We start from the raw sequence: 14,140 nt of genomic DNA, 5'->3' as shown, positions 1-14,140 counted from the left end.
CCTCTTCCATTGAGGAGAGGGCTTGGAATATATTCCACCACGCTGTTCCAATGCGGGTTGGTGGAACGCACATGTGGCAGAGTTTCGATGAAATTAACCACATGCAGGTTTCCTCACGATGTTTTCCTTCATCGCCGAGCACGAGATGAATTATAAAGACAAATTAAGCACATGAATCAGCGGTGCTCGCCTGGGTTTGTACCCGCAATCATCGGTTAAGATGCACCCGTTCTAACCACTGGGCCATCTCAGCTCGTAGGCAATAAATAGGCCTCATGATGAAAAACCTTCGTCCATAATCACTGCACTTACGTCGGAACCAGAACACAGCAATAAAAAAGAAAGATTTATGGCGGTAGATTAATTCATTAGTAGATGACTCATATAAGCCTGCGAAAAGAAACACAATATGTTGTGTTATTACCATACTTAAATATATGTATATAATAAAATAAATGAAGGGCTTGAATTAATTGGGCTTGGGTTAATTATTGTTTTTTTATATATAACTTCCCAGTGATCAAATTTAGCAGCCTTCTAAACAGAAAGATAGATAGATAATAAAGGTCATATAGATAATGCACCAGTAAGATAGATAAACGCTGTGAACAATCTGAACTTCCATAACGACTGCACTTTAGTCGCCAAAATTGGATAAGATTTACTTTTCACTTAACCTTATTAAACCGTCTTCTCTAGATTACATTGCACAAAATCTTGTTCAGTGAACTTTTTATTTTAATCCATTTTTATTATACTGCAATTTATTTTATAGAAGGTTTTCTATGATATTTAATTTAACATTGATAAGATACTAGCAAGTCACCCCCGAAATATCATTTTTATTTAAAACATTTTGTAGGAATTTCAAAACCTTTGATAGGTTTTGTTTGATTTAATTGCACTATAAACTGCAAGTCACTAATCAAAATTCTGCGTCAAAACTATGAAACATTATTTGAATTAAATTTTTAATATCCAATACTACCTGTATATTAGTTAGAATTGGAATTTTTCAATACTAATTTACTTTAATAGCTTTTTCATTTTTTACCATACCAGGCTTACCTCGAACCGGCTAATTTATTTCCTCTTCCAAAAATTATTTTTTTGTTAAATTTTGACAATTTAGTATTTATATTTTTTTTTCAGACAACATCACATACATTACTGTGATCCCAATGTGAGTAGCTAAAGCACTTGTGTTATGGAAAATCAGAAGTAACGACGGTACCACAAACACCAAGACAACATAGAAAACTAATAATAATTTACATTACCTCGGCCGGGAATCGAACCCGGGACCTCGGAGTGGAGTACCCATGAGAACCGGTGTACACACCACTCCACCACACAGGTCGTCAAAAATACAATAGAACATTAAAAACCATCTATAATTTTCTGCACATCTACTGCAGGAGGTTGGGGCTCTTCAAACTTAGACCACAACCGTTTTTTTATTTGCAGCTATCGTCCTATAATCACTGGAAAAAATTGGCTTACACAATTAATATATGTATATTATTTAATAAAACAATGAACCCAATCACGCATATAATTTTATTAAGTCGACTGTAGCTAGGCTTTTTCTATACCTCGTTAGTTATATAATTGACAAATAATGTAAATTATTTTTACTTTAGGGTATAAAAATAAAATGTAAAAATCACTATCTACGTTTTACTGGTTTATTACAATGGTCAAGTCACGAAAAAAAATTAAAAGATAGACTTATACAATTGTGGTTTCTTTTGAATTTCGAAACATATAATTATTGAACAGTAGTACAGTAGAATACGTTCAATCTATCTTGACATTCAGAATTTCGTCACAAGTCCAGCGCTGTGAGTTAAGCCCTTTGAAAATAAAATAGGGATTGTTTTGAGAGTCAAGTCTTTACATATAATAGACCCATATTTCATATCAACTTGAGATGACCAACTTAGTCTGCACAATATTTTGAAATATAATTCATAAAACAATCTATTCATTCATTATGATTACGAATACTTTTCTGCTAATTCAAAGAATAATCCAAATAATTATTAAATTTTAATTTTAATCAAGCAGAAAACGTTTTTACTAATTTTAATTGTTATATTTTAATTTCATTAAAAAAATTTAACTAATGATATTACAAACCAGTTAGTTTAAAATGTTTTGAACAGAGCTTTTGTATCAATCGTATTATGTTTCATGTATTATTTACAATTTTATTTCAACTAGAATCATGGATAATTAATTTTATTTACTATTCATTACCGTTAAACATTTGAACCGAAAAAAATTATGTAGACTAAAATTTAAGCAAAATCTTTTAATATTTCCTTTAAAAAGATGTTACAAATTTCCACGTATCCAAGTTGATAAACCAAGTCATTAGTAACAGCTGAGGAGCAACGAATATAGACCTGAGCTCGTGTGCCATAGAGAAATATGTATGTAAAATTATTAAAATGTTCAAGAATCTTTTTAAAATATTTTATACAATGTAACTACAGAAACACGATGCTATAGGAGTATTCATAGACGATTTAAATCTAAGTATAAAATTTTTAAATGTAATGATTTCATAATATTAAGTATATCTGTTACATTAAGGTGTATTCGTTATTTTATGACGTCACTGAATTCAAATGTATTTCTAAATCATATTTATCTTTGGCTGTAATCAACAAACTTATATTTTTATTAATACATTCAATTTCTACCTAAATATCTATTACATTTGCTATCAGTCTGTGAACAACAGTATCTCTACAATATATTTAGTTTTTAACGTACGTAAGTACATATAGGTATATACATTAAAAATATCATCTTTATTACTAGTATGTGCTATTTATTCAATAAACATCTAAGCTATTAAAAACATCAACACTTATTTAGTTCGTTTCGTTAACAACTTTGTGTGTTACCAATTTTTAGTTTATTCGTTTTTTAAATAAATTTATCGTTAATTTTAGTATACAGTTTTATAACATTATGTTACCTTATTTAATTCTGTCCTATGTATGTTTTTCATAGCAACTTGATTCTATTTTTAAAATATTGTTCAACAAATTTTAAAAAGCTGTATTTTTCAAAGATTTCTGTAGTAAAGATAGAGTGTTTGGCTTATATCCAGACCGAAATGCTGTCGGCTGTATTTCTGATCCTAATTTACGAAGTATACTATTTTGTCAGGAGTTTATGACTGTCATGAATTATATTTATATTTTGCGTTTTTATACAAGCGAAAATCACTAACTATTACATAACATATCTAGCATATGTCAGAATTATATAAAAAGCGTTTATCAAATATTTTATTGTATTCTTATTTAAAATATTAACTATAGCTGAATCAGTTTTTCTTTGGTAATTTTATTTATATATACAACTTTGGTAAAAAAATCTTTCATATTTCAAATACATACAATTTATATCAATAAAATGCTGTATATCTTAATTTAATTGAAACAAAAGATATACGTAAATATTTTCTAAATAAAACTTCTTGAATAATAAAATCGATAGTTAAATGAAGACGAGCGACTTGAGCATTATAAAATACCCAGAATTCATAGTCTCCAGCATTATATAATAATACTTATTAATTTACAACACATTATTCACTTATTTATATAATAGTAAGTACATGTTAGATTAACCGACGATATTAGGAAGTAACCCGCAAATCTATAACTTCAAATTGTTTATGTCACTTCACTAAAGTCGTGTTATACACTAAATGGTCTTAGTCACGATACTACTATCACTTGGGCTGGAATTGTCTTCTAGTCTGTGGTTTTTGAGGTCCTGAAACAAGAAAAAGTCACATCTGATTATTTTTTATATATTTCCTTTTATTAATTCCAGTGGGGCCAGTATTTCATGATACTTTACTAGTAGTTACATATTGTTATGTTAAAAAATTTGAATATTAATGTCTTTATGAAAATATCATGGTTTGAAAATAGGGATCGTTAGGAAAATCGTTAAGGCCACTCGTATGTAAAAAGGTTTACTCGATCTAAATAAATTATCGTTATATAAAAACAGTCCCTAATCTCCTTTTAGTAAAGCCTACTTTTCAATGTAATCCGTTCAGAATCATGTAATAATATATGGATCAAAGAAATAAATAATATTCTTCTTAGCATGAAATTGATGTTTTGTTTTTGCTTTCATTGTGTTCAGAGTAAGGTTTTATGGAAGTAAGGGTACAGATTAAATATCGGAATATCCTTTAATATATATTACGGCTAAGATAATTTTCTTTCGGCTTTGATCTTGGACTGACCTTGCTTTATCTGATGTCAATGACACATCTAGACTTTCATTATAAAGAGATTAATTACGTCACTGCGAGTTACTGTAAACACATCAGTGTCTCATTATGGAGAATGAGACACTCAAATCTTTGTCTCGATTTGATTACTATTAATGTACTGAAATGTTTTGAGGTGTAATATATCAGGTGAGTTGATATAAAATGTCAAGTCTTGGATTATTTTAGTTTGCAAAAGTGTATTATTAGTATTATTTTACTTTAAACTATTTTGAGTTGTCATGGTAGGTAGGTAAAAAAGTATCCTATGTCCTTCTTTGAAGTTCAAGCTTGCTTCACAACAATTTAATCAAATTCGGTTCATTAGTTTGGTCGTGAAAGAGGGACAGACGGATGAATAAATATGAGACAACATCACATACATTACTCTGATCCCATTGTATCAGAAGCAACGACGGTACCACAAACATTCAGACCCAAGACAACATAGAAACCTAATGATAATCTACATCGATTCGGCCGGTAATCGAACCCGGGACCTCGGAGTGGCGCACCCATGAAAACACCACTCGACCACGGAGGTCGTCAACGGATAGAGTGACAGACAGACATATAGATAGAAGGGTTAAAAGGGATAATTATATAATATATACTAACTAAAACTAGATTTCAGTTCGCCGTTAAGTTCGAATAAAAATGATTTCAATGTAACTTGAAGACGCTGCAAGAAATATGGGCCCGTTTATTAGAATCTTCCATTGTTCACTTTACTGGAAATGTATATGGGTTACGTGAGAACATTAAATTTTTGAATTGAAATAAAACAACTATATTTAATATAACAAGGCGTCATACAGTACAACGGAATGCATTTTATGTATGGTACGACACAACTTAGATGTAGCATCGGCAAAATCCGAATTAAGTACACTATCCCAAATTATCAATGTCTATTTCTCAAGTAAATATGATCTTTACACAGAACTAATAACTTGTAATATCATATGACCTTCATATATTCCTCAATTAGACACGTCGATTTACATGCACTTGCTTTCTCGGAATGAACTGACGCGAGAATCTATAGCGACGAATGGCGCGATAAGGAACTATTTCCATTGGTTGTATAAATCGGTTTTATTGAATTTGCCGATGCCACACCTAAGTTGTGTCGTACTATATATGATGTTTGATAATTTAATTCAATTAGGTGACGCGTTCCCTTTAACGATTCGCACGAACATATGGCTTTACTCTACGTAGAATTATATTATTGCAATCTCCCTCTTAACGATTTATAACGACGACTAACATATGGCAAGACTAAAGCGCGCTAATTTCATGCATGCATTGCATAATTGAATATTCAATATTAATGCCACTTCCAATATGTTATTGAATACATGCTCATATAATAATGACATCAAAAGCAACACGAAAAGCCTTTATGACCAATGTTTTAATGTAGTTGCGGGCACTAGTCGTATATAAATAAAGATGTCTATTTTATATTCCACGGCGGAGTTGCTTCCACTAACATTAATGGAGCCATAACGAAGTAAACTGCTTATTGCGGGTCGATATAAGTCTCAAAGGTTTTAAAAAGATGAAATTTTTATCCTGCGACAGAACAGTATAATACATTTCGTAATTTTGTCGATATCACAACAAACACGTATGACGACATCCCTTTGCTAGATACAACAACAACTACAGCAACAGCCTGTAAATTTCCCACTGCTGGGCGAAGGCCTCATCTCTATTTGAGGAGAAGGTTTTGGAACATATTCCTACACGCTGTTCCAATGCCGGTTAATGGAATACACATGTGGCATAATTTCTATAAATTTAGACACGTGCAGGTTTCACGACGTTTTCCTTCACCGCCGAGCATGAGATGAACTAACCACTGGGCCATGTTGGCTCTTTTCAACCGACTTCCAAAAGGAGGAGGTTATCAATTCGTCTGTATTTTTTTTTTTTTTTTTATGTTTGTTACCTCATAACTTTTCACTGGGTGGACCGATTTTGATAATTTTTTTTTTGTTTGAAAGGTAGTGCTTCCCGTGGGGTCCCATTTTTTTTTAATTTTTTTCCGATGATGGTATCCATATGAAAACAACATAAGTCTTAAATTTGCATTATGTATATGCGCGACAAATCGGTGAATAACTGAAAATCACGTTAACCAATTTTGATAATTCTTTTTTTTATTATAAAATATATACTTCAAGGGTAATTTGGTGAAAGTTTGGTAAGGTTCTGAGCACAGGATCCATGACAAGTAACGGAACGGAAGGGAACGGAACAATTCTGAGGAGCACGTTAGCGATACTCAGTCGAATCTTTTATTTATAGGTTATTTGGATATTTGAGTCACCTTCCGTAATGTGGTTATGTTTACGTAATTATCATAGTCGAATATTATAATCAACTAGCTACCCACCCCGGCTTCGCACGGGTGGAATACTGATACTAATAAATAAAATTTTAACAAAAAGAAAAACCGACTTCAAACAAAACACTATTTTAAAACAAATGAATATGCACGAAAAAGTAATAAATTTAAATTACGTATTAAACATATTTTTTAGTCTTCCTAAGTTAAATGAAATGAAAAATATTAGACTACTTAAAAGTCGATTAACGATTATATCATGTAGTTATAGTTATTGGTATATTTGGAGCCGGTGTCAGCCACGGTGCCCTTGCCCCAACAATCAAAAGAAAGAAGCGATACGAGCCCCTTGATTGATCCAGTATATTATTGTGTAAAATGGTAATTTGTAAAAAACATATTTGTTAAAGTATTCTCGTATTGTTTTTTGATAGATATACTGTAGGGTTTTATTGGCTGACACCGACTCCAAATATAACAATAATTATAACTACATGATATAATCGTTAATCGACTTTTAAGTAGTCTAATATTTTTCATTTCATTTAACTTAGGAAGACTCTAAAAAATATGTTGAATACGTAATTTAAATTTATTACTTTTTCGTGCATATTCATTTGTTTTAAAATAGTGTTTTGTTTGAAGTCGGTTTTTCTTTTCGTTAAAATTTTGTTTGATATACTATATTAAATTAAAAAAAAATTAATCCATGGAAATCAAATTATAGAACGTCACGAAATGCTTTGGACCAACGTCGTTCAAGAATTGTTTGTTTCGTATAAGTTAAGCCTTATTTGAAGTAGCCAGTAGCTTCATTTTAATTAAACGAATGAAGTTATAGATTATATTAATAAAAGATCGAACGTATTCTATATTCAAAAAACTAAAGATAAAACTATCGTAACGGAAAACCAATGTCGGGGACACACCTGTGTAAAGCAAGTTGACACCTTTATTTTTGCTATAGTTCATCACTCGGTCGCACAGATGTGACCGTACCCTAAAATATGTTACTGCGTCGTCTGTTTTATTCGATCGTGCATGTTCCACCCCTTAATATGATCGTGGGATCAGAAAGTTTGTGTTCGATTTTTGTCATTTTAATATCGAAGGATTCAGTCAATGAACATTTAAGGCAACCTTCAAGTTATCCCTTATATTCCCTGAGTAACAAAGCGTACTATTTTCTATAACTGGATATGCCAATAACCTTAACGGATCAAGAAAGGGAACATTTTGAAAGCGGAATGATTTACGGTTGAAATATCAAATAATTCTGATAAATCATCTTAATATATGTTTTATCATATCAAGTTATATTTGTTACATAATTTTGGTATTATTGGACTATTGATGTTATTACAGTAACAGCCTAAAAATCTATTGTTGGATAAGAACAGCTTATCGAGTTGGTGAATATATTTTACATATACGTAGAAGAAGAAAGTCATAAATTATTTTTATAGAAACCTATAGAAATTTCTTATGTCTTTCTTCTTCTCTGCTATCATGTCTAGTTTATAAAATATTATCTTATATTGTAAATGAGAAAGTTAGTATATTTCTTGTGCTCTTTCAAATTCAAAAAAATTAACTAGAATTGATGAAAAGTGACATGGAGCATGAACCCAAAAAAAAGAGATAGTCTTTATAATGACTTATATCACACAAACATGTCAGACAATCAATAAAAAGCGAGGTAAGTCACAAGCGGCGACTAGCCATTAATAAAATTAATCTTGAGCCTAATGTACATATTTAATTCTTGCTGTCATCAACTTATTGTACATATTATATTATATTTAGATTTACTCATTATGTAACTAAATGATGGTTATAGAATTTACTAAATTCAACGTACTCTAGATGTTGCCATCCGTTGCACGACGATTTCTAGCCTGTCTCCAGCAGCAGCTATCAATGGAACTGTTAGACAACAATCGTAGTCAACCGTTCTCGTTCCGTTCACCTGTAACAAACAATTAACGTCCCAAAGTCTTATCAAAACAATAGCATAAGGTCGAAAATCCTATGAAACATTTACTATTTGTAATTATATCGTATTTTTGTCGTGAAGTTTAGTTGCTATTTTAAAAATTCTGTGGTACTATTTGAAAAATATTTATTACATTTTTCAAATACGGCCTTAATCAAAACAAACAAATAGATAGAAATAGCTGGATCACATTTTTCTCTTTAGTCCTGTCGATACTCATAAAAGCGTATTGATATATTTTTTCACTTTTATATTATTTTAACTTCCATGTTGTACTTCGTTTATTTTTGAGTTATTTAACTGTGTTACCACCTTTAATAATTTCATTCCTTGCAGGCCTACCTGCTTGATGAAATTTGATATGTACATGATATTCGATAAAAAACCTTTGCTCATGATGATTTCCTTCACCATTGAGCAGTAGATAAATTATACGAATGTAGTAATAAGCCTTTGGTAGAGACTTATTTCTATATCGTATAAGCTGGCCCATATCAGATCAGCAAAGCAATATTAATTCGATACGACTTTTCGTAATAAATATCAACGTAAGTTGTTATATTTTAACTATTCATACCTGTAAGATTCTATCATAAGGCCTCAACAGACCGACTATGTCCGCTGGCCCGCCTTTTCTTATTCTATTAATATAAACTCCCCGTTCATATAAACCATCTGATACAGAAAAACCGTAGTCATCATAAATAGCATCCTTGTATAGAATTACATGGTGTATGGAGCCTCTTGCGGGTGAAAGAGTTTCGCTACTGTAGAGGCCTGTAAGAAATAAGGATTGTCTTAATAGATATTTAGAAAAAAAGTAGCATTTTTTATAATAATATTAATACCTTTTTATATTTTATAAACTAAATTATTATATTATAATAAAAAAAAATACAGACGAATTGATAACCTCCTCCTTTTTGAAGTCGGTTAAAAAAATAAAACATGTCAATATATTCCGTGATATATGTTAATTATACGTCATATTATTTGTTGCTGAATAAAAAAATAGTATTCATCAACAGATAATTAAAAAAGGACTTTAGTGTATGCATACACAAATTTAAATATTATTTATTTTAAGACCATGTTTTGTAATGCTTATAAGCGTATTTTATATTCATGAACTTTAAATTTTAATAAAACTTTTATTTTGGGCTACTATGAGAATAGCCTTCTAATTCTGGCTGACTATTAAAACTTACTTGGCATATCATTTTCATAAATAGGACTAGCAGAGAATTGAAAGCTAGTTCCTGGAACGGTTGGTTTCATCGGAGATTTTTGAGGCGTGGTGACGGTATAAATGCCATTATTTAAATAATCGCTATCCCAGTTTGTTCGTCGACTTTTCGGCGAAACGATTCCATACGGTCCCATTTGGACGTAATCGCATTTACAGGATGACTTCTCCATATTATGTAACTGGCAGTCCTTCATATTCGACGTAAGTATTTCTATTTGCTGTACGTCATCCTCTCTCGTTATATTCTGTTTGTTTTTCAAAGTATTATCTGGTATTATACATGTATTTTCGTAATGGAAAGTCTTGAGTGAATTATTTAGTGAGTAGTTAGGTAGCGGTAGATCGTGAATGCTGTAAGGGGCCGCCGAATTGAAACTGGATGCCATAAGTTTATCTTCATCTGTTGGTGAGTAGGGCTGCTTATCTATTATTCGACTTTTATCTGGTACCGCATATTCTATTACATCTGAATTACCTAAAAAGGAACGTTGGTAATATATATTTAAAGCCGAAACCTTTTAGTTTAGTATTCTTTGAGGAAACGATTTTGTTTAATTCAAGCGATTGATTTTTACTTGTTTTTTTTTCTTTTAAGGATACTATTTATTTTGGCACCGTTTAAGACATGTTTTGTATTATTGAGATAGAGCGAATATAGATTATACAATTAAGCGCTAATATAATATGAAATCGGATTGTGGGCACGGTTAATGAAAATATTTAAACTATAATCTTGAAATGATTTAGGGTGTTATTACATTTAGAACTTGAATATGTAATATTTTATTATTTTACCACAATTAGCACTTGTTCTGACAGGAGTATTCTGATCCCAGGATTCCACTGCACTATCGTTCGATAGTCCAGGACTGGAAGTTGAGTGACTGGAATCTCTTACGCTCGATTCAGCACAATCTAATGAATACAAAAAAATGAAAATGAATTAATCAAAACATTAAATATTTTCTTCTGAAGAAAAATGGATGGAATAATACTCATAGTTTAGTAATAATGCTAAGTTTTGATATTAAATAAGGATATTACGAAATAACAATTACAACTTACAATTGTGAATCTTAACCACATCAAATTTTCGAATTATAATTTTATATTAAAAAAAAGTACGTTAAATTTGTCAAGTATTTTCGTAATCAGTTTGGAGATATTCAAGCAGTCGAATGGTTTATTATCAAACCATAAAAACCTAAGAAGTTTTCTATGGAATTTAATTTAGCTCATTATATTTCGAGCAAATATCTCGTATTATAAAACTTTATTATTGTGCCAATAACGTGACATTGTGGTGACTTTTTGTAATGAAAAAACTTAAATTGTTTGACCGCAAAACTCTCGATGAGTTTCCAGCAAATACAGTACTCTTAACTTTTATTACACATAAAACGGAAATCGTAATGTTGAAATTACACTTATTTGAGCTAAATCAATATTACGAATCCTTAATCTGGTACGTGAAAACACACATATATTATCACGAAACATATTGTACAAATAATCGGAGTCAATGTTTAAAGGGGATTAATGTGGATATTTTTTTAAAGACTAGCGATCCGCCCCGGCTTCGCTTGGGTGCAATACTGGTACTAAATATACTATAGAATTTGTTTATTTACAAAATCACATTGCAAACTGCTAAAATTATCAGTGTTTCTTTACTATATTGTTTATGTATTATATACACATATCTTCCCCTTGAATCACACTATCTATTAAAAACCGCATCAAAATTCGTTGCGTAACTTTAAAGATTTAAGCGTACAAAGGGACATAGGGACAGAGAAAGTGACTTTGTTTTATACTATGTAAAGATCACACATAGCATTTAATATTTGAAGAAAAAATTAGGTACCTGTGGTTTTATTATAATCATTTATGCGACGGTTAAATATTTATAACACACGTTGAAATAACATAGGTAGGCGTAAATAGGACCAAATGATTGGAATTGAATTTAAATTGAAATAATTTCTTACCTGTTACTTTTCTACACATCTGCAATTGAACTCGCTGTCCACTTTGCTGTAATAATTTAATTGCTTCAGACAGAGGTTTATTTAATACACTTTCTCCATTAATGCTAAGCAATTCGTCTCCTATTGCCAATTTGCCACATTTTTCTGCTAACCCTCCTGTAAATAAAATATAAATATTTTATTTTTCATTAGATTTAAATGTATCTTAATACTGAGAATATTTTTAAAATTACCTTCAACGAGTCCACTTAATAGAATCGGTTGTGTTACGTCCTCACTTCCCGCGATCGTCAAACCTAACGGTCCATTTTCCTGTCTTATGATTTCGATCATAAAAACTGCCGTATTACCATTGTCACTCCCATGACTTCTTTCGCTTTCCTTCGCACTGTTATTGGGACTGTCTGTATGATGACCTGAATCTTCCCCGCTGTGAACTACGGCCTTAGTTTCGATATTACTAAAACTTTGTAAAGTCAACTTGGCATTATGTTTGTGGATATTCGACCAGTCTTCGGTGAGGTCACGTTTGCGGATTTTCAATGTTATTATATCTTCGGGTGAGTTTTGTAATATATTGAAAGCTGTATCCTACAAAGTTATGTATCAAAATGTAAATATTGCTGGCATGTAAATAATAATAATACATTAAAATATTAAACTGTGAAATGTAAAAAAATTTGGATGAGATTTATGAAGGTATTATAGGACAAGATTTTATTTCAGTACTATATTATTACCAGTGATAAGTTGTGCAAAGGTTGACTGTTGATAGCCAAGAGCTGATCACCAGGTGCGAGTGCGCCACTCCTGTGTGCAACTGAACCAGGTTTGATATCTGATATTACCATTGGTTCTTCGTTGCTGAGGAGTTTTTGCTTACAGCCTGTAATAAAAATGAACTTTTTTATGTAGTATGTATGGTTTAAAAAAATTTGAGGGCAGTGATCTGTTTATTGATACATTGTTAATAATCTCAAATGCTATGAAAGCGAAGGCTAGAATCGCGCACTATAACATAGTCACAGAAGCTAAGAGGGCTGACAATGTAATTATCACATCAAATCAAGTCACAAGTTGAGAGACCAAAAGTTTCTAACAAGATTAGCTTTGCTCACAAGGACGTTGCTTACGAAATGCAATCAGCTCGTGGTGCTTTAAATTGTAAGTGTTTTGAATTAAATTTTAATGATATTAAAACAACTAAGAAGACTTCTTATTCGTTAATTTAGTTTTATTTATTTTCGTAATCCAAGCATAATTGCTAGAATCCGAACACTGGCAAACCACTTTATCACCAGAATCATTATCATCATAATCCTTTGAATGCATGTAAGACGGTGTCAATATGCCTGTATTGAATCATATTATACAACAATTAAAAAAAAATACAACAGCCTAATTGACCAGGCTTGTTTAGAAAATTCAGACTAAAGCATCACCATCAATTCACGTAGAAGCAAAATTGTGAGGGCTTTAAAGGTGATTATAAATTTTACAAAATAATATTACTTAGTTATTACCTGTTATTGTCACACCAAGTCCCGCTGATGTTTTAGCTAGTTTCACATTAAACACTCCACTTGAAGCTTCTATTGTATTCGGCATACTAAATTCCACGTTTAAAGTCAAATATTTTGGATTATGTGAATCGTTTCGTCTTTGTAATATTTCATTCGCGACATCCGCTGTTAAGTTTTCATGACCATTGATCGACATTACTCTATCCCTTATCTGTAGACATCCGGATCTGAATTGGAAATATTTAAATAAATAGGGTGATAATTATATAATTAATATTACATTCGTTATTATTACTGAAGGCTTAAAAACTAAATATGCCATTAAAGCGCGTGGCTCGTGTATTGTTGAATATGTACATATATTTGAAATATAATGAAATTGAATATATTACCTGAATGCAGGAGATTGAGTTGCAACATGTGAAATAATTAAGGTAGCATTTTCATCATGAACAGCCAAACCGCTAGTTTGTCCCGGGGGCACTTCTAACTGTATATTCAGCGATTCTGTCCTACATACCCCCATGTTCATGTAATTCTGCTGTCCATCTATTGAATTAATTAACACTATGTAACGTTTAAAACAAATACATTGTTGTGATCCCAAACTAAGAGAATTAATTAGAACACAATAAGTCCTAAGTAAATATTAACTTGGCCCTAATCCAAGACCCCTCGTTCATTAAACGGGCAAAAAATATTTGTCCTGT

At 31.2% G+C, this 14,140-nt stretch overlaps 1 protein-coding gene across 3 annotated transcripts in view; it reads right to left on the bottom strand.

The window, feature by feature from the left end:
• Positions 1-1,542: 1,542 nt before the first annotated feature.
• The window catches only part of LOC124530530 (glutamate receptor-interacting protein 1), a 345,789-nt gene continuing 333,191 nt past the window's right edge, over positions 1,543-14,140 (bottom strand). For all 3 annotated transcript variants that reach the window (XM_047104719.1, XM_047104720.1, XM_047104721.1), the window contains 10 exons: positions 13,823-13,979; positions 13,431-13,657; positions 12,648-12,793; positions 12,141-12,498; positions 11,908-12,063; positions 10,712-10,831; positions 9,876-10,391; positions 9,245-9,444; positions 8,533-8,640; positions 1,543-3,801 (listed from right to left, as the gene is read on the bottom strand). In XM_047104719.1, the coding sequence (XP_046960675.1) occupies positions 3,730-3,801; positions 8,533-8,640; positions 9,245-9,444; positions 9,876-10,391; positions 10,712-10,831; positions 11,908-12,063; positions 12,141-12,498; positions 12,648-12,793; positions 13,431-13,657; positions 13,823-13,979 (2,060 nt within the window). In that variant the 3' untranslated portion in view covers positions 1,543-3,729. The remainder of the gene's footprint in view (positions 3,802-8,532; positions 8,641-9,244; positions 9,445-9,875; positions 10,392-10,711; positions 10,832-11,907; positions 12,064-12,140; positions 12,499-12,647; positions 12,794-13,430; positions 13,658-13,822; positions 13,980-14,140) is intronic.

Source organism: Vanessa cardui, chromosome 6 (genome assembly GCF_905220365.1).
Source record: "Vanessa cardui chromosome 6, ilVanCard2.1, whole genome shotgun sequence".
Classification (NCBI taxonomy): Eukaryota; Metazoa; Arthropoda; class Insecta; order Lepidoptera; family Nymphalidae; genus Vanessa; species Vanessa cardui.
This window is presented reverse-complemented; position numbering and strand designations above follow the sequence as displayed.